The sequence below is a fragment of the Dendropsophus ebraccatus genome, chromosome 3 (assembly GCF_027789765.1).
Source record: "Dendropsophus ebraccatus isolate aDenEbr1 chromosome 3, aDenEbr1.pat, whole genome shotgun sequence".
Taxonomy (NCBI): Eukaryota; Metazoa; Chordata; class Amphibia; order Anura; family Hylidae; genus Dendropsophus; species Dendropsophus ebraccatus.
This window is the reverse complement of record NC_091456.1, coordinates 108,781,674-108,808,627: the sequence shown is the minus strand read 5'-3', so window position 1 is coordinate 108,808,627 and position 26,954 is coordinate 108,781,674. Positions and strand designations below refer to the sequence as shown.

The following is a 26,954-nucleotide window of genomic DNA, read 5'->3' as shown; positions in this document are numbered from 1 at the left end:
CAGGGGGCCCGGGCCCCCACGTTAAAACATGCCCCCGCCCCCTGTATTGCCGCTCACTATGCATATGCATAGTGAGCGGCCCTGAGCCATCCCCCCGCCCGCCCCGCCCGCCCCTTCTATCGCCGCTCAGCTGAGCCGATCAGAAGCCCGGGAAAGTGCAATGAGCAGCACTTTCCTGGGCTCCTGATCGGCTAAGCGGCGATGGAGGGGGCGGGCTGGGCAGGCGGAGGGGATCGCTGTCCTACTCACCTGTCCGCCGGCCCCAGCAGCTCCTCTCCCGACACTCCGGTCTCCCGTCATCCTCCGGCACAGGCAGCGGGGTACAGAGACGCTGCCTGTGTCCCGGAAGTGTTCTGCAGCGGCAGATGAGGATGACGGGAGACCGGAGTGTCGGGAGAGGAGCTGCTGGGGCCGGCGGACAGGTGAGTAGCCTGTTTGTTGTTTTTCTGGTCGCAGGGGGGCTACTATGGGGGCACTATATGGGGCATTGGCTACTGTCTGGGGGCATTGGCTACTATGGGGGCACTGTCTTCTATGGGGCCACTGTATGGGGGCATTGGCTACTATGGGGGGCACTATCTTCTATGGGGGCACTGTATGGGGGCATTGGCTACTATATGGAGGCATTGGCTACTGTATGGGGGCATTGGCTACTATATGGGGGGCACTATATGGGGGCATTGGCTACTATATGGGGGGCACTATATGGGGGCATTGGCTACTATATAGACACATCTATATAACTTTTAATGCACTTTTAATAGAAAACAAGTTTTCCTTATGTGGAGTTCCCCTTTAAGTTCCCACACCCTCTTCCTGTCTTGCTTTTTTATGGGGCTTTCTATTTAATATATATGTTAAAAAGTAAAAAAATGAATGCTGTTGTGTTCCATTCTGCAATATCTGTTTCCCATTGACTTACATTATTAAAAAACAAACAAAAAAACAACAACCTTTAGTAGCAGTAATTTTACAGGCCAAAAAAACCTGCTAGGTTTCCCCACACTATTTATAAACAGCGAAAAAACACAGGGGGCCATTTATGAAAGTTCTGCACGAGGCGTACGCCAGGGAGAAGATACAGATTTGCTCTTCTCCCTGGTGTACGCCTGCGTGGTCTCCTCCATTTCATTTATCATGATTTACACCTGCTGATGTGTGATTGCTATGGGCAACACACACACATTCTTCCTATAGGTCAGGACATCTCCCATGGATTTATAACCTGGGCGCACATGTACACAAGAGAGATGGATGATAGATTCCCTGGGAATCATGGGGCAGTGCTCTGTGACTGAGGGGCAGACATGGCGATGGAGGGCACAGGTGTCACCCGGCGCTGCCGCCGGGACTCTGCACTCCGTGTCATGGCTTGCCGCTGTCCCTTTAACGCACCCGCACCTGAGCCTGCCCTAGGAAGATGGCGGAGTCCGGCGGAGGAGAGTTCATCTCGCTGGGGCAGAGCAGGTGAGCCGGTGCCGGGGACATGCGGCTCACGCTGTCCTATCCGTCTCCTCACACGCATCCTATGTAAACCGTTGGCGGCTCCTTTCTGTATGGCCGGGGTATAGGAGGCAGTGGTGACGCGGGCACTAGGCGGGTGGAGGCGTGCGGCAGCAGTAGGACAGTCCGGGGATTCGGTGTGAGGTAGGCCGCACAGGGGCTGGGCTTCTGTTGCGGCCAGCCATAAGTTTCACCTCACACCCGTTAGACGAGTGCCCACTGTGGCTCCTCATGGTGCCGCCTACTGTATACGTGTTATAGGAGGGTGAGGGCTGTGCATAGTGTATGCCGCTGAGCTGTGGTCCCTATATACTTCAGCTCCAGCGAGGATCCCAAGAACACACTGTATAGGTAGGAGCTGGAGTCCCACCTGGATAGCTTACCTAGTGTGTGTGCTCTATGGAGGTTATAGAGGGGCACAGCTGGCACCCTCCTCTCTGCATGAATGGCAGCTATGGATGGCAATTAATCTAAAAGGCATCATTTCCCCACTGTGGCATCTTGCCCTCTATAAGAGCCCTATTACTTGAGCTATAATCTACCGATTCAGTAGATTACCGTTTTGTGTAATAAAGACAATGATCAGCCAAAGAAATGAGCTTTGGCCGATCATTGTCTGTAAACATGTTAAAAATCATTCACTGCGCATCGCTACGTGTATTAGTGATGTGTGGCCGCTGGCTGATAACATTGTAAGGCCGCAATTCCTAGCAGCAGACTGGAATGACTGATATGTCAGTTTTTTCTGCCACTATTCATTGAATAGCGGCCACACAACACTCTCTGGACGCACTTTCCATTGTGTGTTATGGTGAATTGGGATGCGGAAGCACCACAATGCGCCCGCATACCAATTTAACAGAAATGAAGTTCATCAGGCCAACACTGCAATACCGGCCAGGATGAACTTCACTGACACTGGCCATTCTGTAACACGGCAGGGTCATAGAATGTCCAGTGTCATACAGCATGTGAACCCGGCCATAGACTGTATCCATGTTTTCCCAGACTCCCTAGGGCTGCATCCAACTTCTTTAGCCACCGGTAATCAAATGCCACATTGCACAGTCAAAAAAGGCATATCTGGTGGTGATATATGCGAGTGGAGTCCGACTTATTTGGAGTAAACAAGTTGAATGTTCTGCCAGCCACTGCCATAACCCCCCAGATTTTTAAAGCCAGAAACAGACAATAAACACAGAACAAGTCATAAAGGAAAGACTGAGATTTCTCCTCTTTTCTAATCCATTCCTGGCTTTGGCTTGATAAATCTTTCTGTGTAAACACAACATTAGTCCGATCTTTTAGATTTAGGCTACATTCACATGTTCCGTGTTCTGCACAGAACACGGACAAGGAATGCATGTAACGGACTCTCCCCTGCCCGGGCAGCATCTGTGATAAGATGCTGGGAGCAAGGAACTTTACAGATCTGTGCCGCGCTGTAATGAAGCAGCCGCGCAATCGCATTTGAGCAATAATCGGCTCGTGTAAACACTGTGTACGATCAAGCGATGAACGATAAATCAATCATCATGATCTTTCAACGTGTTCTAAAATTGTCATTGGTCGTTCGGTGAAAAGTAGCAGATAGCTTCGTCTAAAGGATAGTTTCTCAAACTGCGAGGAAGGCCTCACCAGTGAGGAGCACCCTAGTTGTTGGTGGGGCCCAGCTGGAGAGCCAGTTTACACAAGGTAACTATGATCTGCACAGTCACCAGGAAGCGTCTGGGAGCGCCGCGATACAGGACCCGCCGCTGGATCCGGGGAGGTGGCCTGGATCCTTTGAAGACCAGGCCTAGTGTTTAAAAGCCCATAGCACAATTTTTCACCTACAGACCCACATGATCCCTGATTTTATGGGACACCAATTGTACTGTACTTTGCCCTGACACACTTAACTTTTGCATAACAGATCCCAAAAGAGGCAGCACTCCCAATATTCAGTGAAGAAAAAGATGATTTATTCACCCATCATTGTGTAACATTTCTAAATCCCAATGAGATCTTTTTCAAGCAAGCAAAAGATCTCATTGGGAGATTAGAGATGAGCGAACCTTGAGCATGCTCGAGTCGATCCGAACCCGAACTTTCGGCAATTGATTAGCGGTGGCTGCTGAAGTTGGATAAAGCCCTAAGGCTATGTGGAAATCATGGATATAGTGATTGGCTGTATCCATGTTTTCCAGACAACCTTAGAGCTTTATCCAAGTTCAGCAGCCCAGCTAATCAAATGCCGATCATTCGGATCGACTCAAACCCGACCCTGGTTCGCTCATCTCTATGGGAGCTCGAAACATTGCACTTTGGTAGCTGAATAAATCAGCTTTTTTTTCACTGAATATTGTAGTGCTGCCTGGGATCTGTTGTACTACTCTGGTTAGGAGTCCGACTACCTGAGGTTGTAGCACCCATCTGAGCCACAGTGCCGTCCGGCTCACTATTGCTTTTAGTTTTTGCATAAAATATGCTGCAAAACCGGGAAAAATTATTTTTGTGGTGAAACTGAAAAAAAAATTGCCATCTTTTTTTATTGGGGGGGGGGGGGGAGTTCATGTTTACACCATTCGCCATGAAACTGACATGTTATATATGTTCGTCAGGTAAGTACGATTTCAACTATTACAAGTACTATAACTTTTATTTTATTTGACAGCTTTTAAAGAATTAAAACTTAAAAAAAAAAATAACTAAATGTTCTTAACCCTTTCCCGCACGAGGACGTAACTGTACGTCCTCGCGCGGGTGCGGGCGTGGTCCTGGGTGCCTCATGTAGCCTGGGGCCGCGGCTATTAGCGGGCACAGTCCGATCGCCGTGCCCGCTAATAAGGTAATCAGATGCAGCTGTCAAAGATGACAGCTGCATCCGATTACCGGATCCAGCGTTTCCCTGGTGTCTAGTGGCGGAGATCGCTCCTTAACTGATGCCGGCCGGGGTCCGCTCCAAGATGGCGCCGACCCCGGCTCGGCACTCGTTTGTTTCCGGCTGCAGCAGCCGAAAGCAAACGAGTGCCGATCTCATTGATCTTTGCTGTATATCTATACAGCAAAGATCTCAATGAGAGATCAGTGCGTATATACTAGAAGTCCCCAGGGGGGCTTCTAGTATATGTGTAAAAAAAAAAGAAAAGTATTGTTGTCAATAAAAAGCCCCCTCCCCTAGTAAAAGTCAGAATCACCCCCCTTTTCCCAGGTTATAAATAAAAATAAATAAATAAACATGTTTGGTATCGCCGCGTGCGTAATCGCCCGCACTATTAATTAATCACATTCCTGATCTCGCACGGTAAACGGTGTTAGCACAAAAATATCCCAAAGTGCAAACTGGTGCATTTTTGGTCGCATCAAATCCAGAAAAATTGTAATAAAAAGCGATCAAAAAGTCGTATATGCGCAATCAAGGTACCGATAGAAAGTACACAACATGGCAAAAAATAACACCTGACACAGCCCCATAGACCAAAGGATAAAAGCGCTATAAGCCTGGGAATGGAGCGATTTTAAGGAACATATATTTGTTAACAATGGTTTGAATTTTTTATAGGCCATCACATAAAAGAAAAGTCATACCTGTTACATATCTTTGTAATTGTAACGACTTGAGGAACATATATAACATGTCCATGTCCATTGTTTTTACATAGGACACACGGCGTAAAAACGCAAACCCCCCCCCCCCCCCAAAGAAAAAGAATTGTGTTGTGTTTTTTTTATTCCACTGTGCATACAATTTTTTTTTCTGGTTTTTCAGCATATTTTATGCAAAAGTTCAGCCTGACATTGCAAAGTACAATTAGTGACGCAAAAAATAAGGGCTCATGTGGGTCTGTAGGTGTAAAAATGCAAGTGCTATGGCCTTTTAAGGAGGAAAAAACGAAAATGCAAAAACGAAAATAAGCCTGGTCCTGAAGGGGTTAAAATTGCTCTATTACCATCCTTATAACGCTTTTATTTATTGGTCTATAGGGCTGTAAGAGGTGTCATTCATGATCTGTTCTTTTTATCTATCAGTACCTTGCTTGCTTGTTTGCGACTTTTTGATCGCTTTTTATTACAATTTTTCTTGATTTGATGTGACTAAAAATCAGGCTTTTTTTTGCGCTTACGCCATTTACCATGCATGATCAGGAATGCAATAATTTTGTAGTTCTGTCGATTACGCATGCAGCAATACAAATTTATTTATTATTTATAAAATGGGAAAAGGGGGTGATTCAGACTTTTATTGGAGGAGGGGATTTTTTTTATTAGGGTGCTTCCACACAGGACGGATCCGCAGCGGATCCCTGCCCTTTAAAGTCTATGGGCAGACGTTCTCGCAGCGGCATGGACATCCTGCTGCGAGTATGTTGGAAGGCCGCCCTGTTAACCCCCAGCGGGCCGGAGCTTATACATTACTTGCTTAGTGATCCGGCTTGCTTCGGGGGTTCCCGGGTGCACGTCCCGCTCAGCCAATCAGTGTGCTGAGTCGACGGGGAACCCCCAAAGAAAGCCGGATCGCGGAGCAGATAATGTATATGCTTCGGCCGGCCGGGGGTTAACGGGGCAGCCTTCTGAAATACTCGCAGCGGGATGTGCATTCCGCTGCGAGTCTGTTTGTCCATACACTTTAAAGCGACTCTGTACCCACAATCTGACCCCCCCCCCCCCCCCCGCCAAACCACTTGTACCTTCAGATAGCTGCTTTTAATCCAAGTTCTGTCCTGCGGTCCGTTTAGCAGGTGATAAAGTTATTGTGCTAAAATACAACTTTTAATCTGGCAGCCCTGTGTCCAACAGGAGTATCTGTGCCCTAACTTCTCCCCACCCCTCCGTCCCTTCTTCCCTACCCTCTTCATTATTAGGAATGCCACTGGAACAATTTCTCCATGCTGAACATTGCACAGGTGTCTTAACAATCCAGCCCATGTGCTGTGCTGCCACAGGTGAGGAATAGGAGACAATCTGCCTGGAGCATTCCCAATGATGAAGAGGGTGGGGAGGAGGGACAGAGAGGTGTTGCCAGCCTAATGCATACACAATCTAAGCCCCGGCCATTGGGCACGGGGCTGCCAGTTTAAAAGTTTTTTTTTTAGCACAATAACTGCATCAACTGCCAAACGGACCGCAGGACAGGTCTTGGATTAAAAGCAACTATCTGAAGGTAGAAGGTAGAAGGTTTGAGGGGGTCAGATTGTGTATACAGAGTCGCTTTAAAGGGCAGGGATCCGCTGCGAAATTTGCAGCGAGAGATCTGCTGCGGATCCATCCTGTGCAAAAAAGATACATGGAACAAAAGAAAAAGCCTTTTTAGAAAAAAATATAGAATACTTTTATTGGTACATGAAAAATAAGACCCAAGCAAATGAATTGCAGACACAACACATAGACCCCACAAACAACAGAAGAAAGGACACCAGGACAACAACCCTGTAAATATAGGACAATGTGCAATGCAGTATTCGTCCTACATCTAATAAATAATGAACATATAGATGTTACAGGTATAGCTCATTAAAGTGCAGCAGTGCCTAAATATGCACAAATAGTCAAATTCATAAAAAACAGAGAATACCCCAAGATAACAAGTACAAGTACACATGCAAAACCATTGAGTGTGAGTCAAGCTGTCTTCCAGTTTTGCAGCAAAGGGGAGCACAGCTGGAGATAGTTACATAGTTAATACGGTTGAAAAAAGACACGTGTCCATCAAGTTCAACCGAGGAAGGGGTGGATACAGGGAAGGGGGAGGGATGATAGGTTCTATACATATGCATTTATATTATTTTGGTCTAAGAACTTATTTAAGGCTGTTGTGAAGCCCTCTACTGTTTTTGCTGTGACCAGATCCTGTGGTAGACTGTTCCACAGATTCACAGTTCTCATGGTATAGAAGGCTTGTCGCCTCCGGAGATTGAACCTTTTTTTCTCCAGGCGGAGGCAGTGCTCCCTTGTCCTTTGAGGGGGTTTTACCTGGAACATCTTTTCCCCATATTTCTTGTAGGGGCCATTTATATATTTAAATAAATTAATCATATCTCCCCTTAAACGTCTCTTCTCCAGACTAAACAAATGCAATTCTTTTAATCTCTCCTCATAACTAAGATGCTCCATTCCCCTTATTAGTTTAGTTGCCCGTCTTTGTACCCTCTCCAGCTCTAGAACATCCTTTTTATGAATCGCAGGGCTCCAGACTAAAAAATTTACCTAGGAGCCATTGGCTCCTAACCTGAAAAATTTAGGCGCCAAATAGAATATTTGGTCGCCAACATTTTAAAATATGTAAAATTAATGTTATGTTAAATGGGACTTACTGTGTGCAGAGGCCACGGCAGCATCCTCCTTTAGATCCTTTCTTTTCTTAGTTTGAAAACGTTCAACATGGAAACTTGCAACTTGACAACCATATACCCCCCTGCTGCCGGTGTGTTCCCTCAGCCAGCTGCCATCTTACCGGCAATGATCTACTATATATATATATATATATATATATATATATATATATATATATAGCCCCGGCAGCCGATGACATATAGCCCCATGTGGCAATGTATGTGGGAAGTTGTACTGTGCAGTGTATACATACACACACACTGAGGGAAGTGGTACTGTGCAGTGTATATACATACAGACACTGAGGGAAGTGGTACTGTGCAGTGTATATACATACAGACACTGAGGGAAGTGGTACTGTGCAGTGTATATACATACAGACACTGAGGGAAGTGGTACTGTGCAGTGTATATACATACAGACACTGAGGGAAGTGGTACTGTGCAGTGTATATACATACAGACACTGAGGGAAGTGGTACTGTGCAGTGTATATACATACAGACACTGAGGGAAGTGGTACTGTGCAGTGTATATACATACAGACACTGAGGGAAGTGGTACTGTGCAGTGTATATACATACAGACACTGAGGGAAGTGGTACTGTGCAGTGTATATACATACAGACACTGAGGGAAGTGGTACTGTGCAGTGTATATACATACAGACACTGAGGGAAGTGGTACTGTGCAGTGTATATACATACAGACACTGAGGGAAGTGGTACTGTGCAGTGTATATACATACAGACACTGAGGGAAGTGGTACTGTGCAGTGTATATACATACAGACACTGAGGGAAGTGGTACTGTGCAGTGTATATACATACAGACACTGAGGGAAGTGGTACTGTGCAGTCTATACATACAGACACTGAGGGAAGTGGTACTGTGCAGTCTATACATACAGACACTGAGGGAAGTGGTACTGTGCAGTGTATATACATACAGACACTGAGGGAAGTGGTACTGTGCAGTCTATACATACAGACACTGAGGGAAGTGGTACTGTGCAGTCTATACATACAGACACTGAGGGAAGTGGTACTGTGCAGTCTATACATACACACTGAGAGAAGTGGTACTGTCCGTGGCCGCGTCATCAGCCGCTCAGCCCCGATTGGCTGAGCACAGTTATGCTCAGCCAATCGCGGCTGAGCTTCGGATGACGCTGCAGAGGGCGGCCGGCACTCGGGAAGATCCGTCGGCCGCCCGAAGAAGACGTCACTGCTGAGGATCGGAGACCGTGGTCGGCACGTGACAGGTGAGTATAGCGCACCACACTTCCGGGTACACGGGTGGGGGTGGTGAGACACGGGGAAGGGGGCCATTCACAGACAGAACATACATTACAAAGTTGTATAACTTTGTAATGTGTGTTATTCTGTGAATAATTTTTTAGCGCCGGACAACCCCTTTAACCTCCCGCGGCCCGGCTTGCTTCGGGGGCTCCCTGCGTCTCCCAATGCTCAGCCAATCAGTGCGCTGCCCCGCCCGTGTATCGCCACCGCTCTCTGCCTGTCAGCGTGCTCGGAGGGGATGATAGACAGGGAGAGAGGCCAGTAATGGGCCTCTCTACCTGTCAGTCATCCCCTCTGAGAGCGGTGACTACACATGGGTGAAGAGCTGCCCAGATGACTACCTGTCCACCTCTCCCTGCCGTCTGCAGATTAAAACTTATTTTCTCAAGTATAAAGCTTCTCCTGCAGCCGCAGCTGGTACGTGCCGCATGCTGACAGGAGCTTTAAACTGTGCACCAGGGAACCATATCAGGCCAATTGGGCTGATTGGTTCCCTTTAAGTGATTTGTGATTTGGATTACAAGCATGGTCCTGGAACAAATTATGCTCGTAATCCAGGCTTTACTGTGTATATTAGTGTATCATATATGTATTATGGTTATATTGTATACATGAAGGCCACATCAGAATGTTCATATAAGTAAATACGATAACGGCAGCCAATTGAGGCAATACCATTATAAAAGTGAGAATCCTTTGTACTTTCCTTCTTATTCTTCATTCCTTGACATGTACAGTATAGCTTGACAGTGTACAATAGTCAAGAAGTATTGGGATGTTTCTACATTTAACATCTAGAAGACAATACATTCGACAGAGGTATTGTTCCTCAGTATTTAATAGTAGGCACTTAACTATTCTTCTTGACGCAGCTTGAATTTACTTGGCATTCAGGTTATTGTGAACTTTTTCCCTAACATGCAATCACTCTTACCTTATAATATTGTGAGAATTCATATTTGTAATTTCTCATACCTTTAGATATTTCTTTAGTTTCTGTTAGAATAGAGTTTGTAAAATTGTTTAGAGACTTGTTTGAGTTACCTTAGTAACTTAGTAATCTTAGTTTAGAGTTCTTCTGGGGAAGCTGTTAATTTATGGGAAAAATATACTAACACTGATATTTCGGGTGCCTGCCTTGAAGAGAACTTGGCACTAGCTGAATGGAAGGAAAGGAGGCTCACCTAGGTGCCCCTGCCTCCTAGATTCCAGCCTCCCCATTCCTGAGATCAGGCCTGCTCAACTGATATACAAATGAATCGCTGACTAGCCATCGGGCAAAGAATGCCACCAATTTACTACAGGCGGGGTTAACACACATCCTCTGATGTTAACCAATCAACATCTTATATTTGGAGATCTTATAATTGGACTTCTAATACAGTTAGAAGTCCAACTTGTGATGTTGGTACTAGGGCCCAATGCTGAGGAGGTGCTAGAAACGTAAGACAAGTATTGTTGGAAACCCAGGCAGTTAGGCGAGCCTCCTAATTTCCTTCAATTCAGCTAGTAACAGGTTCTCTTTAAATCCTCTTTAGGTTGCCTTCACACGTACCGGATCCGCAGCGGATTTCACGCTGCGGGTTTGCAGCAAAATCCGCTGCAGATCCTGGTACTGTGAAGGTCTATGGGGTTATATACCCGGAGCGGAATTTTCATTCTGCTGTGTATATGTAACCCGGCCCCTTTAACCCCCGCAGCCCCGGCCCGGAGAATATATCACCTGCTCCAGGCTCCTGCTTGCTTTGGGGCCTCCCAGCATCTCCCGGCGGTCAGCCAATCAGTGCGCTGCCCACCGCAGCACACTGATCGGCTGACCGCCGGGAGATGCCGGGAGGCCCCAAAGCAAGCAGGAGCCTGAAATAGGTGATGTATGCTCCAGGGCTGTCCCCGACCAGGGGCATACATTATCTGCTCAGCGCCACGGCTGTGTGAGGCTCCCGTCGGTCCCCATCAGCCAATCAGTGCTGCTTTGCACTGATTGGCTGATGGGGAGCAAGGGCAGCCGGGAGCCTCACACACAGCCACGGCGCCGAGCAGGTAATGTATGCTGCGGGATGAGGGAGGTTAAAGGGGCCGGGTCACATACAGGCAGCAGAATGAAAATTCCGCTGCGTGTATGTGACCCATTCAGCTTCACACTACCAGGATCCGCAGTGGATTTCGCTGCAAACTTGCAGCGTGAAATCTGCTTTAGATCCGGTACGTGTGAAGCTACCCTAAAAAGATTTCACCCCAGGGCTTCATGCACAGCATTGTCATAGCTATTATGCTGCATCTGCTGCTGCTGCATTTTAGGCTGAGCACAAAGACTGTGCAAAATAGAGTATGCACTCCTCTGTGTTTTTTCAGACATAATAGACATTAGGGTTCTTCCACCAGCTCTGGGAGAACTGAAAATTACAGACTTAAAGTATGTCGACACTATGGAATCCCAGCAGATCACCCAGTGCATGGCCGTGCGCATATGCCCCTGTGCCATAGACTCCATTCTATGGTCAGGTATGCCATCTGCGCAAAGAATGAACCTGTTCATTGTTCGCGTGGACGGCAGAATCTGTCAAACCATAGAATGAAGCCTATGGGACCAGCGGAGATGCGTGCAAGTGGTGGTGAGTGGCGGGTGATCCACCTGGATTCCGTACTCTTAGCTTGTGATATGAGTGATAGGTATATTGCTGCCCCTCACGTACACACACAGCAGCTTAACCCCAAAAAGTCACCTGAAATGACAGGTACTAATAAATCCAGCACATTAGTGGCTACACCATTGCTGCACTTTAAAATTTAACTATATTTAGAATTTATTCTGTAAATCATAGTAAATATTCTCCAGGACTCTGTTGTTATGCCTTTTTACACCAAGCCTCCTCCCTCCCTCAAAGTTTGAAGGCAACCAATCCCAGCACAACTTTCATTTTGCCAGAGCAGTTGAAATAATTAAAGCTGTGCTGTAAAAATCAGACATATTTTTTTCTCAGACATATTGATAAATCTGGGCCATAGTGTTCTCTTTAGTCCTCTCTTTCATCTGTGTGATGGTTGAGTTGAGTAGCTTATTATATATATACAAAAAAAAAAAAATATCCTTAATATGTAACACCTATATAAAAGCTAGAGGTTTAATAGAATATAGGAATTTATCAGCCATGGGATTTCTAGTAGCAGATGTTTGAAATCACCCACACAGCAAAATAACACAGGAATTTATGTAATGAATGTATTTCTATGGTAGCAAAAGCTAAATGTACCATCTGCTTGTTAATATCTTAATCTATATTTTGATTAAATCCTTGTAAAGCTTTATAATGGGATTTACTACCACCAATAACGGTCATTATGTGGACTCAAATAGCCAAAAAAAGATGTTGTGTCACAATGTTCAGAATTGGAGTAGTATTGCAGTTGATCTATTAGAGACCTGAACAAGCTTTTGGATAAAGTAACATATTTATACAGATTGTCCAAGAATTTACAGAGAGTGGACAACCCTGTTTGTGGCTAATGGTAACTGGTCCCCTATATATTACTAGCCTTGTATTTGAAGATTGTGATGATCCTATGTTTAAATTCCATGTTAATTTACAGGTGAAACCTAGACTTTTTGCTATCAGTTCCTTGGCAGTGGCATTAGTTGCTAGGCAGTTATGTGGACCTATTCTGCACTGCCCAAGGCTGCATTCCAAATACACGGTCCTTGCATCGTAATTTATTATCATGTAGTGAGCTCCGAAACAGTTAAAGCCAGAGCTTTACAGTACTGACACAAGTTTTGACAGATAAGTCCGTGCCATCATGGTATTTTTTTTGCATTTATGCCATTAAGTGTGTGGGGCCAGGAATGTAATAATTTAATAGTTCTGATAATGTATCCTATTTTCTAATCCATTCCTAGCTTTGGCTTCAATAATCTGTCAGATAAATCTGTATAAAGAAACCATTAGATCTGCACCAGAGATGAGCGAACCGGGTTCGGGTTTGAGTCCATCTGAACCCGAACGATCAACATTTGATTAGTGGGGCTTCTGAACTTGGATAAAGCTCTAAGGTTGTCTGGAAAACATGGATACAGCCAATGACTATATCAGGGGTCCCCAAACTTTTCACACAGGGGGCCAGTTCACTGTCCCTAAGACCATCGGAGGGCCGGACTGTAAAAAAACAAACTATAATCAAATCCCAGTGCAAAATGCCACAAACCCCCCCCCCCCAAAGTAAAAGCATCCCCCTTTCTTTCCACCCCTCACCCAGCCCCCACTCAACCCCTCACTCCCCCCCTCGACCAGCCTCCCCTCACTCCCCCTTCATCCCCTTCCTCCCCCTTCACACCCACAACCAGCCGCCCCTCACCCCACTTTTAACTCCCCCCACTTCACCTTCACCCCCTCAAGCAGCACTCAAGCAGGTATGTGGGTTACCCCCTGTATGTAGGATCACCTGCTGTGCCCCTATATAGTAATAATGTCCCCTGCATTGTCCCCCATATAGTTATATTGTCCCCCTGCAAAGTCGCCCCATATAGTTATAATGTCCCACTGCATCGCTACAAAAAATAATAATTATAATAATTAAATAATATATACTTAATTAAATTAAATAATTATACTCACCTAATACTGTTTTCATCTCTCCTTGCCCCTTCTCTCCTCTTCAGCCGGTCAGTCGCAGGAGGGATCCCTCAGCAGGTGCCGCGACGTCATCACTGCCCCTGCCAGAGGATCCCTCAGAGATCATTTCCAGGTTACATCCGGGGTGGGGGGGTCAGTGGTCCATGCGGCGCCGAGGAGGCAGGCTGCAGGGCAGACATCTCACACTGCTACGGGATCTGTGGTCCGTTGCACATCTCTCCCCCCCCCCCCGGAGGGCGGTGCAACGGACCGGAGATCCCAGAGCAGTGTGAGATGTCTGCCCTGCAGCCTGCCTCCTCGGCGCCGCACGGACCACCGACCCCCCGCCCCGGATGTAACCTAGAAATGATCTCTGAGGGATCCTCCGGCAGGGGCAGTGATGATGTTGCGGCACCTGCTGGGGGATCCCTCCGGCGACTGACCAGAGGGGTTCCAAGAGTGTGAGGGGCCCGGCCCGCCCAGGGATAACGACAGAGGTGGCGTGGATGCGGGGCAAGGGCAGGGATAGGCAGCGGTGTGGAAGTGCGGCGGGGGCCGGATAAAAAGCCTCGGGGGGCCGCATGTGGCCCGCGGGCCGTAGTTTGGGGACTCCTGGACTATATCCATGTTTTCCACATAGCCTTGTGGTTGCTGAAGTTGGATAAAACCCTCACTAATCAAATGTCGAAAGTTCGGGCTCGGATGGACTCGAGCATGCTCAAGGTTCGCTCATCTCTAATCTGCACTCTGCTAGTAAAGTCTGAAACAGGCAGACTTTGAACAGAGAAGTTGTGACAGCCACTAAGGCCTAGCAAAGGTCTTGGGCTCCAGTGAGGGTTTACACGGTTACATAGTACGGCTGAAAAAAGATACATGGCCATGAAGTTACATTGTGGAGGTGCTGATTGGAATTATCAGTGATACAGGTACACTATTTAAATAGTTAAATGAATGGCATCTGAGTCATCTCTAATGTTACTTATTACTGACAGGTGACAGCTGCAAATAGCAGCAAACACCCGTAGGGTATGGCACAGGTTTTTTGCCACCCCACTTCTACATTGTAACTCCAACCAAACGTTGATGGGCAGACATTTGGGAATTGTCTTATTGTGTGTTATAGATATGTGATTAATAAAGGATAATATTTTATTACAAAAGATTGAGGCTGTGTTATTTTCATGCATGGTGCACCACCAGACTACATTTCTACTGGCAGAAATGTTCACATGGCAGAAAGAAGACTGCAGTGGCTGTCAAATATTGCCTCGGTGCATTGTGTGTGTGGTTTTTTTTTTAAATAAAAAGCTGCACATATCTATCTTGCAAGGAGAGGGGGTTTGCAGAAAATGAGTATATGAAATGAAAGGATGCCTTGTTGAAAACTGGTGGTGGCTGTGGCTGTCTGGAAGAGGTGGAAAGTGGTTCTGTAAGAACTACAGGGGGAAATTGAGACTGCTGTGACTACTGGGGAAATAGTTTACTTTTGTGACTGCTGGGGAAATGGGAGGTAATATGTATATTTTCGTATATTTAGTATACAGTGATCCCTCAACTTACAATGGCCCCAGGATACAATATTTTTAACTTACAATGGTCCTTCCTGGACCATCATAACTTGAAACCAGACTCAACATAAAATGCTACAGACAGGATCTGCGCCACATGTGAATAACTAGATGATCAACTAATGAAACTGGCCATTTTACTGGTAAAACCTAGGGCTGGGCGATAATGGCCTAAATCAATATCGTGGTTTATCGCACATGTAGCCGCGGTAACGATAATTCAACGATAATTATGACATGCCCCCTTTTGCAAACCACACCCACTTGCCATGCCAAACTGGCGATATTTTGATTAGAAAAAGTAAAAAAGAACTGAGCAGCAACCCATGGTTAGTCTATTATCATTATTACTATTTGTCATTATTAGGGGGTGTCAGCAGAGACCTGGATGTGTATATACAGGTATACAGCCTCTACAGGATGTGTATACACAGGGGGTCATATAGGAATACATGTATATAACTATATGGGGGGGGGGGGGGTGGATAGGTGTATATGATTATATGGGGGGGATGGATTGGGGTGTATTACTATACAGGAGGTACATAGGGATAGAAGTGTATGACTATGGGGGGGGGTGGATCGGGTGTATTACTATACAGGAGGTACATAAGGACGAGGGTACAGGACTATACATGGGAGTACATAGGGATAGGGGTGTATGACTATATAGGGGCAGGGGCGGATAGGGGTGTATGACTATATAGGGGCAGGGGCAGATAGGGGTGTATGACTATACAGTTGGCACATAGGGATAGGGGTGTATGACTATATAGGGGCAGGGGCAGATAGGGGTGTATGACTATACAGTTGGCACATAGGGATAGGGGTGTATGACTATACAGTTCGCACATAGGAATAGGGGTGTATGACTATACAGGGGGCACATAGGGATAGGGGTATATGACTATACAGGGGGCACATAGGGGTAGGGGCGGATAGGGGTGTATGACTATACAGGGGGCACATAGGGGTAGGGGTGGATAGGGGTGTATGACTATATGTGGGGGGGGGCAGATGGGTGTATGACTGTACAGGGGGGCGGCGGACAGGGGTGTATGACTATACGAGGGGGAAAGGGGTGTATGACTATATGGGGGGATAGGGGTGTATGACTATACAGGGAGGACGGACAGGGGTGTATGACTATACAGGGAGGGCGGACAGGGGTGTATGACTATACCGGGGGGCCAGATAGGGGTGTGTTACTATACAGGGGTGTATGACTATACGGGGGGGGGGCGGACAGGGGTGAATGACTGTACAGGGGGGGTGGACAGGGGTGAATGACTCACTATACGGGGGGCAGACAGGGGTGTATGACCATACGGGGGGGTTGGACAGGGGTGAATGACTATACGGGGGGCGGATAGGGGTGTATGACCATACGGGGGGGTTGGACAGGGGTGAATGACTACGGGGGGCGGATAGGGGTGTATGACTACAGGGGCGGCGGACAGGGGTGTATGACTATACAGGGGGGGCAGACAGGGGTGTATGACTATACAGGGGGGGCGGACAGGGGTGTATGACTATACAGGGGGGGCGGACAGGGGTGTATGACTATACAGGGGGGGCGGACAGGGGTGTATGACTATACAGGGGGGGCGGACAGGGGTGTATGACTATACAGGGGGGGCGGACAGGGGTGTATGACTATACAGGGGGGGCGGACAGGGGTGTATGACTATACGGGGGGACGGACAGGAGTGAATAACTATATGGGAGGGCGGACAGGGGTGAATGACTGTACAGGTGGTGGCGGAAAGGGGTGAATGACTCACTATACGGGGGGCGGACAGGGGTGTATGACCATACGGGGGGGTTGGACAGGGGTGAATGACTATACGGGGGGCGGATAGGGGTGTATGACTGTACAGGGGGGGCGGACAGGGGTGTATAACTATATGGGGGGGCGGACAGGGGTGAATGACTATACCGCGGGGCCATATAGGGGTGTGTTACTATACAGGGGTGTATGACTATACGGGGGGGGACGGACAGGAGTGAATAACTATATGGGGGGCAGACAGGGGTGTATGACCATACAGGGGGCGGATAGGGGTGTATGACCATACGGGGGGGTTGGACAGGGGTGAATGACTATACGGGGGGGCGGATAGGGGTGTATGACTGTACAGGGGGGGGCGGACAGGGGTGTATGACTATACAGGGGGGGCGGACAGGAGTGTATGACTATACAGGGGGGGCGGACAGGGGTGTATGACTATACAGGGGGGGCGGACAGGGGTGTATGACTATACGGGGGGACGGACAGGAGTGAATAACTATATGGGGGGGCGGACAGGGGTGAATGACTGTACAGGTGGTGGCGGAAAGGGGTGAATGACTCACTATACGGGGACGGACAGGGGTCTATGACCATACGGGGGGGTTGGACAGGGGTGAATGACTATACAGGGGGCGGATAGGGGTGTATGACTGTACAGGGGGGGCGGACAGGGGTGTATGACTATATGGGGGGGGTGGACAGGGGTGAATGACTATATGGGGGGGCGGATGGGGGTGTACGACTATACGGGGGGGTGCGGAAGGGTGTATGACTATACGGGGGGCGGTCAGGTGTATGACTATACTGGGGGCGGCGGACAGGGGTGAATGACTGTACAGAGCGGGGCGGACAGGGGTGTATGACTATACGGGGGGGCGGACAGGTGGGAATGACTACACGGGGGGGCGGACAGGGGTGTATGACTGTACAGGGGGGGCGGATAGGGGTGTATGGCTATACGGGGGGGGTGGACAGGGGTGTATGACTGTACAGGGGGGCGGACAGGGGTGTATGACTATATGACTATACGGGGGGGGTCAGACAGGGGTGAATGACTATACGGGGGGGCGGACAGGGGTGTATGACTGTACAGGGGGGGGCGGACAGGGGTGTATGACTATACGGGGGGAGGACAGGGGTGAATGACTATACAGGGGGGCGGACAGGGGTTTATGACTATTTGGGCGGCGGACAGGGGTGTATGACTATACGGGGGTGTGGACGGGGGTGTATGACTATACGGGGGGGTGCGGACGGGTGAAAAACTATACGGGGGGGCGGTCAGGTGTATGACTGTCCGGGGGGGGGGCGGACAGGGGTGTATGACTATACGGGGGGGCGGACAGGGGGGAATGACTATACGGGGGGGCGGACAGGGGTGTATGACTATACGGGGGGGCGGACAGGGGTGTATGACTATACGGGGGGGGCGGACAGGGGTGTATGACTGTACGGGGGGGGCGGACAGGGGTGTATGACTGTACGGGGGGGCGGACAGGGGTGTATGACTGTACGGGGGGGCGGACAGGGGTGTATGACTGTACGGGGGGGGGCGGACAGGGGTGTATGACTGTACAGGGGAGCGGACAGGGGTGTATGACTGTACAGGGGGGCGGACAGGGGTGTATGACTGTACAGAGGGGGCGGACAGGGGTGTATGACTATACCGGGGCGGGGGGGGGGGGGGCAGACAGGGGTGTATGACTATATGGGGGGGCGGACAGGTGTATGACTATACGGGGGGGGCGGACGGGTGTATGACTGTACAGGGGGGGCGGACAGGGGTGTATGACTATAAGGGGGGCGGACAGGGGTGTAGGACTCAATAACAGTACAGGGCTGTAACATAGGAGGAATGAATGTGCTGCAGCAGGCAGGATACCACACACAGCAATAACTTATCCTGCCTGCTGCAGCCCATTCATTCCTCCTATGTTACAGTCCTGTACTGTTACTGAGGGGACTACAGGTCAGCTGCTCCTAAACCTTCAGCTATGACATGGCCGCGTCCCTGCACACACAGGACAACGTGTGCAGCGCTCGCCGGCCGGGTGTGGGGGGCGGGCGCTCGGACGGGACTGGTCCGGGAGGGGGGACCGGCACAGTCCCGTCCGAGCGCCCCCCACACTGGGACGGCGAGCTCTGCACATGTTGTCCTGTGTGTGCAGGGAGGCCAGGATGTCAGAGCTGAAGGAGCAGCACGTGGAGCGGCTGTCCTGTACTCCCCTCAGTGTGCAGGGACGGGTGGAGGGCGCATGGACAGGACATGTGCGGCAGGACGGGGTCTCGGACCGGTGTGTGCACGGGGCGGGGAGGTTCGCTTGGACCAGAAGGGGGCGGGGCGGGTGGCATTGTCACCTGGGCCCTGCTGCTCCTCCAGCTCCCGCTCCGATACCAGCATCCCTGTACATGACGTACAGCGCTCCTGCCGGGCCGCTCGTGTCTGTGCGTGGGGCTCTGACAGAACGGGCGCGGGGACATAGAAATACAAAAATACCGCAATTACCATCCTGGCTAAGTTGAAGTCGGTTAACCGACGCCAGTTACGGTATTGGTATTTTTGCGGTATACCGCCCAGCCCTAGTAAAACCCCAGTATTACTGAAATGCATGCACTGGTTGTCTGTCTAGTAGTGATTCTGTAGTGTAATACTACATATCCTGTACGGCTTATTACCTGTGCTAGGAGGAGCTGCTCCTTTGGGCACCAGGTGAGAGCTGGGACCCTGTGTGATCTGTACAGGAATCTGAAAATGCTCCCATCTTCGCCCCCATTCACACGTCTGTGTCAGTTTTTACTGTCAGGAAATCCTGATCAGGAGGCCTCAAATGTCATCAGGAAAGTATCAGGATTTCCTGACAGTAATCCATTTTTAACATCAGGAAAATCCTTCAGGATTTCCTGATGAGAAAAATAAAGTGTTCTCATAATGGTCTAGTATGCCAACATACATCACAGGTACCCACACAGCCCCTAGTGTACGTGGATGGCCACAGGCTGCAGAAGTACAACTCCCATCATGACCTGCCAGCAGGGGCATGATGAGAGTTGTAGTTCTGCCACCTGGATGGCCACAGCCAGCAGAAGTAAAACTCCAATCATGACTTGCCAGCAGGGGCATGATGAGAGTTGTAGTTCTGCCACCTGGATGGCCACAGCCTGCAGAAGTACAACTCCCATCATGACCTGTCAGCAGGGGCATGATGGGAGTTGTACTTCTGCAACCTGGATGGCCACAGGCTGCAGAAGTACAACACCCATCATGACCTGTAAGCAGGGGCATGATGGGAGTTGTACTTCTGCCACCTGGATGGCCACAGGCTGCAGAAGTTCAACTCCCATCATGACCTGTCAGCAGGGGGGAATTGGTGTTAGGGCCGGGCGGCGGACAGCTGGGGGGGGGGGCGTCGGGGTGATCGGGCGGCTGGCAGCCCTGTCCCGATGTCTGTGCGGGGGGGAGGGGGTTTGATTGTGGTTGGGGTCATTTTGGGGGAGTCAGAACCAATTACCAGTTTTCCATAGAATTTTGGTTTCAACATATATTTTTAACATACAATGGTCGTCCTGGAACCAATTTATATTGTATGTTGAGGGACCACTGTATACTAAAACAATGCAGGCTGCAATTTTCATGTTTTACCTGAAACTATAATTTTGCTGTTACAGCACCTGCACAGATTATACAGACACTGTTTGCAGTTCTAGTGCTAGAAATTCTGTTTGGCAGTTAGGCTAGGTTCACACTGCGTTTTCAGCATCCGTTTAACGCATCCGTTTTTTTGCAAAAAACGCATGAAAAACGGATTGCAAAAAACGGATTCATTTGTGTGCATCCGTTTTTCCATTGACTTCCATTATAAAAAAAAACGGATCCGTTTTTTTTGGCGGACCAAAACGGACCAAAAAACGTTGCTGACCCTATTTTTCTGGACGTTAAAAAAAACGGATCCGTTAAAAAGGATGCTGAAAACGCAGTGTGAACCTAGCCTTAGTAAATTGCTTATGGGCATTCCAGCACAAGCCCTGGGAACTCTGTGTTTAATCAGTACTAGTCTCATAACTACAATCCACTGATTATTATACATATATCTGTAGGAATTAAAGTGATCTTAGATATACAATGTCATTCATTGTATTAAATGTCTTCTTACTAGAAGGATAATCAGTGGCTTGTTGTTTTCTCTACTTTTAGCATGGCTGACAAGAACAGCAGCATGAAATGCACCTTCTCCGCTCCAGGCCATAGCACAACCCTTCTGCAGGGACTGACTGCACTACGAGCACAGGGCCAGCTGCTCGATGTCATTCTTACCATAAACAATGAAGTATTCCAAGTTCACAAAGTGGTCCTAGCAGCCTGCAGTGACTATTTTAGGTAGGTTTTGAGCATAAATTATCTTTTTTTTTCTCTCTATTAAAGGCATATTGCAGGACACGCAAGAAAAAATGTGTCCCCAGCCATCTTTGTTTCCCATTGTTAGGCTCTGACAGTTATATTGGCCTGTACAGCTTTATGTGTAACATCCATGCCAGCAGAGTACAAAAATAGTAGCCCTGGCACTTTATTATTTACTCTAAATAGTTTCAAAACTCAAATAGTTGGCATATCCAGGCTTTTTCAGGACCTGCAGGTCATGTATGCCCATGCATGAATATTCTGAACTGTCCAGCCTCCTGCATGAAAAATCCATCTTCCGGGTCTGCGCTTGCGCCACTGATGTCAACAATGACGGCTGGCACAGGAGGTGTGTAGCCTGTGACATCAGCGGCACAACCACAGACCAGGAAGATGGAGCGATTATGTCGGAGGCCAAGCAGTAAAAAATATTCATGGAGAAGGATTGGTGCGCCTTACCATGACTTCTCTTTGACTCTTGGTTACAGTTGGAAAGTCAATATTGTTCATGACCCCCTCCACCGACAGAATAGCCACAGGTAACCTGCTAACTCATGTACATGTAACTCACCTACAGTACACAGTCAGTACCTTAGGTCGGGTCCGGGTCCTGACAGATTCCCTTTAATAGATTAGGGACTAATACAAATGTTAAGTAAAAGTGTCAATATTATGGAATTTGGGTCCAAGTTTCACCATGAAGATGAGTACAATCCGTCTTTTGTGTGAAACAGTAAAAAGTGTGTGGATGAAGTAGTTTCTATAAATTATTTTTTTTTACATTGAAGACTTTAGGGGTTTCATTTAATTTAAAATTCTCCGCAAAATAGCAATCTGAGCAATATATTTGGTGATATGATAATGTGATTATGATTATGATAATCTTGTTTTGTTCATGATGTTACCATCTACTTGTTTATGAGCCCCCCATGCACAGAATGTAAAATCCTTTAAAACAAGTCCATTTTTTGTTTTCAAGGGCAATGTTTACAGGAGGAATGAAAGAAGCCAGTCAAGATGTTATTGAACTTAAAGGAGTATCCTCTAGAGGACTACGACATATCATTGATTTTGCCTACAGTGCAGAAGTTACTCTGGATCTTGACTGCATTCATGATGTCCTTGGAGCTGCAGTTTTTCTCCAAATGGTACCTGTTGTGGAACTTTGTGAAGAGTTCTTAAAATCTGCAATGAGTGTGGAGACTTGTCTAAATATTGGGCAGATGGCTACAACTTTCAGTTTGGCATCTCTGAAAGAATCAGTGGATTCCTTTACTTTTAAACACTTTCTTAAAATATCTGAGGAAGAAGACTTTCTTCATTTGCCTTTAGAACGACTAGTCTTCTTTCTCCAAAGTAATAAGTTAAAGAACTGCAGTGAAATAGATTTATTTCGTGCTGCAATCCGATGGTTGCAGTTTGACTATTCCCGACGAGCAAATGCTAGTCAGGTTCTTTGCCACATTCGCTTTCCATTGATGAAGTCATCTGAGCTAGTGGACAGTGTTCAAATTGTGGATATCATGGTAGAAGATGTGCTATGTCGACAATTTCTGCTTGAAGCCTTCAACTACCAAATTCTTCCATTCCGCCAGCATGAAATGCAGTCTCATAGAACTGTTATTAGGTCAGACGTGTGCTCACTTATAACATTTGGTGGAACACCTTATACCGATAATGATCGAACAGTAAGCAGTAAAGTCTATTATTTGCCAGATCTCAGTGCGCGTCAGTTTAAGGAGCTTGATGAAATGGAGGTTGGCTGTAGCCATGCATGTGTTGCAGTCTTGGACAATTTTGTGTATGTTGTAGGAGGACAGCATTTGCAATATCGAAGTGGTGAAGGAGCTGTAGAAGTTTGCTTTCGCTATGATCCTCATTTAAATCAGTGGCTGCGAATTCAACCAATGCAGGAGAGCAGGATTCAGTTTCAACTGCATGTCTTGTATGGCATGCTGTATGCAACCGGGGGAAGGAACAGATCAGGTAGTTTGGCATCTGTGGAAAGGTACTGTCCCAAGAAGAATGAGTGGACTTACGTCTGTTCTTTAAAACGCAGGACTTGGGGTCATGCAGGTGCTACACTTGGAGGCAGACTATATATTTCAGGAGGCTATGGAGTGTCTGTGGATGATAAAAAAGCCTTGCATTGTTATGACTCTTCCCTAGACCAGTGGGAATTTAAGACTCCAATGAATGAACCAAGAGTTCTTCATGCCATGGTAGGGACCAAGAACAGAATATATGCCTTTGGAGGTCGAATGGATCATGTTGATCGATGTTTTGATGTTTTAGCAGTGGAATATTATGCTCCAGAGACTGATACATGGACAACTGTGAGTCCAATGAGAGCTGGTCAGTCTGAAGCAGGCTGCTGTCTTTTAGATCAAAAAATTTTCATTGTTGGGGGCTACAACTGGCACTTAAACAATGTGACTAGTATTGTACAAGTATACAACACAGAAACAGATGAATGGGAGAGAGACTTGCATTTCCCAGAATCCTTTGCAGGAATAGCTTGTGCATCAGTTATATTACCACAGGTTACAACCCAGAGCTAACGATGGATAACGTTTCACTAACATGAACTTGAACTATTGTTTGTATTAAACCAATTTGTATTGCCCAGAAAACAGAAAGGTGCTCCATACCTAAACATCCATTAAAGCCTTTGTACTGTGTATACTCATGCTGTACTCATATTTGTATACACATAGTATTTCCAAAAATGCTCATACATACACCACTAAAGCATTATGCAGCTCAAACAAAACTTTTTAATATGTTGCCCTTGGAGAGATCATAATAATGTCCTCCAATGTCATCCTTGGGTCCTGCCTGAATGATCCTGTCTCCACTTCTGAGGTAAGAATAGACTGTTATGTTTTTCCCAAGGGCAGCAACATATTAAAAGTCTAGTTTGAGCAGAATACCCCTTTAAGTGTTTGTTTTTGTTTTTTACTTTTGTTTTAAACAATATTGTAAAGCTAAAAGCAATATGGCATACTTGGTAAAGGAGTAAAACAGGTATCAGAAAATTGTATTTGGAATAAAACAATCACCCCAAGACATGTGACTTAACTAATATAGGACACAGTAGAAGACAGCAGTCGGCACTGCGCTAATACGCTCTTACCACACTCCATAAACATGTAGGACACTAGATCAAAGCACTTAGCAGAGCTCCGTCCAAAAGCATGTGTTCCGCACTAGCATACCAATACAGGAATAGGGAGACGGCCCTCACCAGATCTTCATGCTTTATTAATTCTTGCACAAGGGCAACTTAATGGCAGGTAAGAAGGTTACAGCCGTTTCACACACTCATGTGTGCCTGACCCAGGTTAAATACCTCACCAAGGACAAGCATGCAGGCGGTTTGACATATCTTGTCTGTTATTTTTTACATGTACAATGATCCCTAAACTTAGAATGGCCTTTTCAACATACAATGTTCCGTTCTGGTTCATCGTAACTTGAGACCAGACTCAACATAAAATACTATGAACAGTCAGGATCTGTGGCACATGTAAAAAAAACTAGATGATCGATCAATATTAGTGAAGTGCATGCAGTGATTGGCTGTCTGGTATCTCCTTTCTACAGTACAGTGTGATACTACATGTCCTGCATTGCTCTTTACCTGCGCCAGGATGAGTTGCTCCTTTAGGCACCAGGTGAGGGTGGCTTCATTTTATTTTTCTGGGACCATCTGTGATCCGTTTAAAATTCTGAAAATGCTCCAGTCCTCTACATAGAAAGAAATTTAGAGTCTCTTGTAGCTCTTTCTGACTGTTGTATGTAAGGACTTGCTGTATCCATATGTTATCTGCTTATTTTCCTTTAAATTTTCCTTTTTTCTCATTTTGGGGCATTTAGAACCATTTACCAGTTTTCCATAGAGTTTTGGTTTTCAACATACAATGGTCGTCCTGGAACCAATTAATATCATATGTTGTGGGACCACAGTAATTTCTACATATACTGCACCCCTTGCTGGACCCTTCAGGTATAGACCAGGTTGTGATGTCACATTTTTTTTAGAGAAATTAAAGCCTACCTGAACTGCTAAATTGAGGAAAATAGCACTATAAGTGCATTACCCATAATTAGTGTACATTAGAAATATGTCTTAACTTTTCTTATAAAATAACATAAAAAAATAGATTGTGGTCGGAGCAGGAGGCATCATCAAACAGCACACAGGACCGGAGGCAGACAGGGGAGCAGAGCCGGGAGCAGGAGGTAGCATCACACAGCACACAGGACTGGAGGCAGACAGGGGAGCAGAGCCAGGAGCAGGAGGTAGCATCACACAGCACACAGGACTGGAGGCAGACAGGGGAGCAGAGCCGGGAGCAGGAGGTATCATCAAACAGCACACAGGACTGGAGGCAGACAGGGGAGCAGAGCCGGGAGCAGGAGGTAGCCTCACACAGCACACGGGACCGGAGGCGGACAGGGGAGCAGAGCTGGGAGCAGGAGGCATCATCAAACAGCACACAGGACCGGAGGCAGAGTCGGGAGCAGAGCCGGGAGCAGGAGGTAGCCTCACACAGCACACGGGACAGGGGAGCAGAGCTGGGAGCAGGAGGCATCATCAAACAGCACACAGGACTGGAGGCAGACGGGAGCAGAGCCGGGAGCAGGAGGTAGCCTCACACAGCACACGGGACCGGAGGCGGACAGGGGAGCAGAGCAGGGAGCAGGAGGCATCATCAAACAGCACACAGGACCGGAGGCAGACAGGGGAGCAGAGCAGGGAGCAGGAGGTAGCATCACACAGCACACGGGACCGGAGGCGGACAGGGGAGCAGAGCTGGGAGCAGGAGGCATCATCAAACAGCACACAGGACCGGAGGCAGACAGGGGAGCAGAGCAGGGAGCAGGAGGTAGCCTCACACAGCACACGGGACCGGAGGCGGACAGGGGAGCAGAGCAGGGAGCAGGAGGTAGCCTCACACAGCACACGGGACCGGAGGCGGACAGGGGAGCAGAGCTGGGAGCAGGAGGCATCATCAAACAGCACACAGGACCGGAGGCAGACAGGGGAGCAGAGCCGGGAGCAGGAGGTAGCCTCACACAGCACACGGGACAGGGGAGCAGAGCTGGGAGCAGGAGGCATCATCAAACAGCACACAGGACTGGAGGCAGACAGGGGAGCAGAGCCGGGAGCAGGAGGTAGCATCACACAGCACACGGGACCGGAGGCGGACAGGGGAGCAGAACAGGAATAGGAGGCATCATCACACAGCACACGGGACCGGAGGCGGACAGAGGAGCAGAACAGGAATAGGAGCCATCATCACACAGTACACAGGACCAGAGGCGGACAGGGGAGCAGAACAGGAATAGGAGGCATCATCACACAGCACACGGGACCGGAGGTGGACAGGGGAGCAGAACAGGAATAGGAGTCATCATCACACAGCACACGGGACCGGGGAGGACAGGGGAGCAGAAAAGGAATAGGAGG

At 47.8% G+C, this 26,954-nt stretch overlaps 1 protein-coding gene across 2 annotated transcripts; it reads left to right on the top strand.

Moving 5' to 3' along the window:
- The first annotated feature begins 1,239 nt into the window (after positions 1-1,239).
- KLHL26 (kelch like family member 26) lies at positions 1,240-24,315 on the top strand. Of its 2 annotated transcripts, XM_069964497.1 has the most exons (3): positions 1,241-1,467; positions 21,275-21,457; positions 22,458-24,315. In XM_069964497.1, exons 1-3 carry the CDS (start codon positions 1,421-1,423, stop codon positions 24,037-24,039), a joined length of 1,812 nt encoding a protein of 603 aa, XP_069820598.1. In that variant the 5' UTR covers positions 1,241-1,420; the 3' UTR covers positions 24,040-24,315. The 2 variants fall into 2 exon arrangements, with proteins under 2 accessions (XP_069820599.1, XP_069820598.1); XM_069964498.1 differs by lacking the exon at positions 21,275-21,457 and having other exon boundaries at positions 1,240-1,467.
- Positions 24,316-26,954: the final 2,639 nt, after the last annotated feature.

Excerpts from the sequence above, each read along its gene's own strand:
- KLHL26 (XM_069964497.1), top strand. The coding sequence starts at position 1,421 with ATGGCGGAGTCCGGCGGAGGAGAGTTCATCTCGCTGGGGCAGAGCAG. Across the intron at positions 1,468-21,274 it reads ATCTCGCTGGGGCAGAGCAG|CATGGCTGACAAGAACAGCA; the intron begins GTGAGCCGGTGC and ends CTCTACTTTTAG. Across the intron at positions 21,458-22,457 it reads GCCTGCAGTGACTATTTTAG|GGCAATGTTTACAGGAGGAA; the intron begins GTAGGTTTTGAG and ends TTTGTTTTCAAG.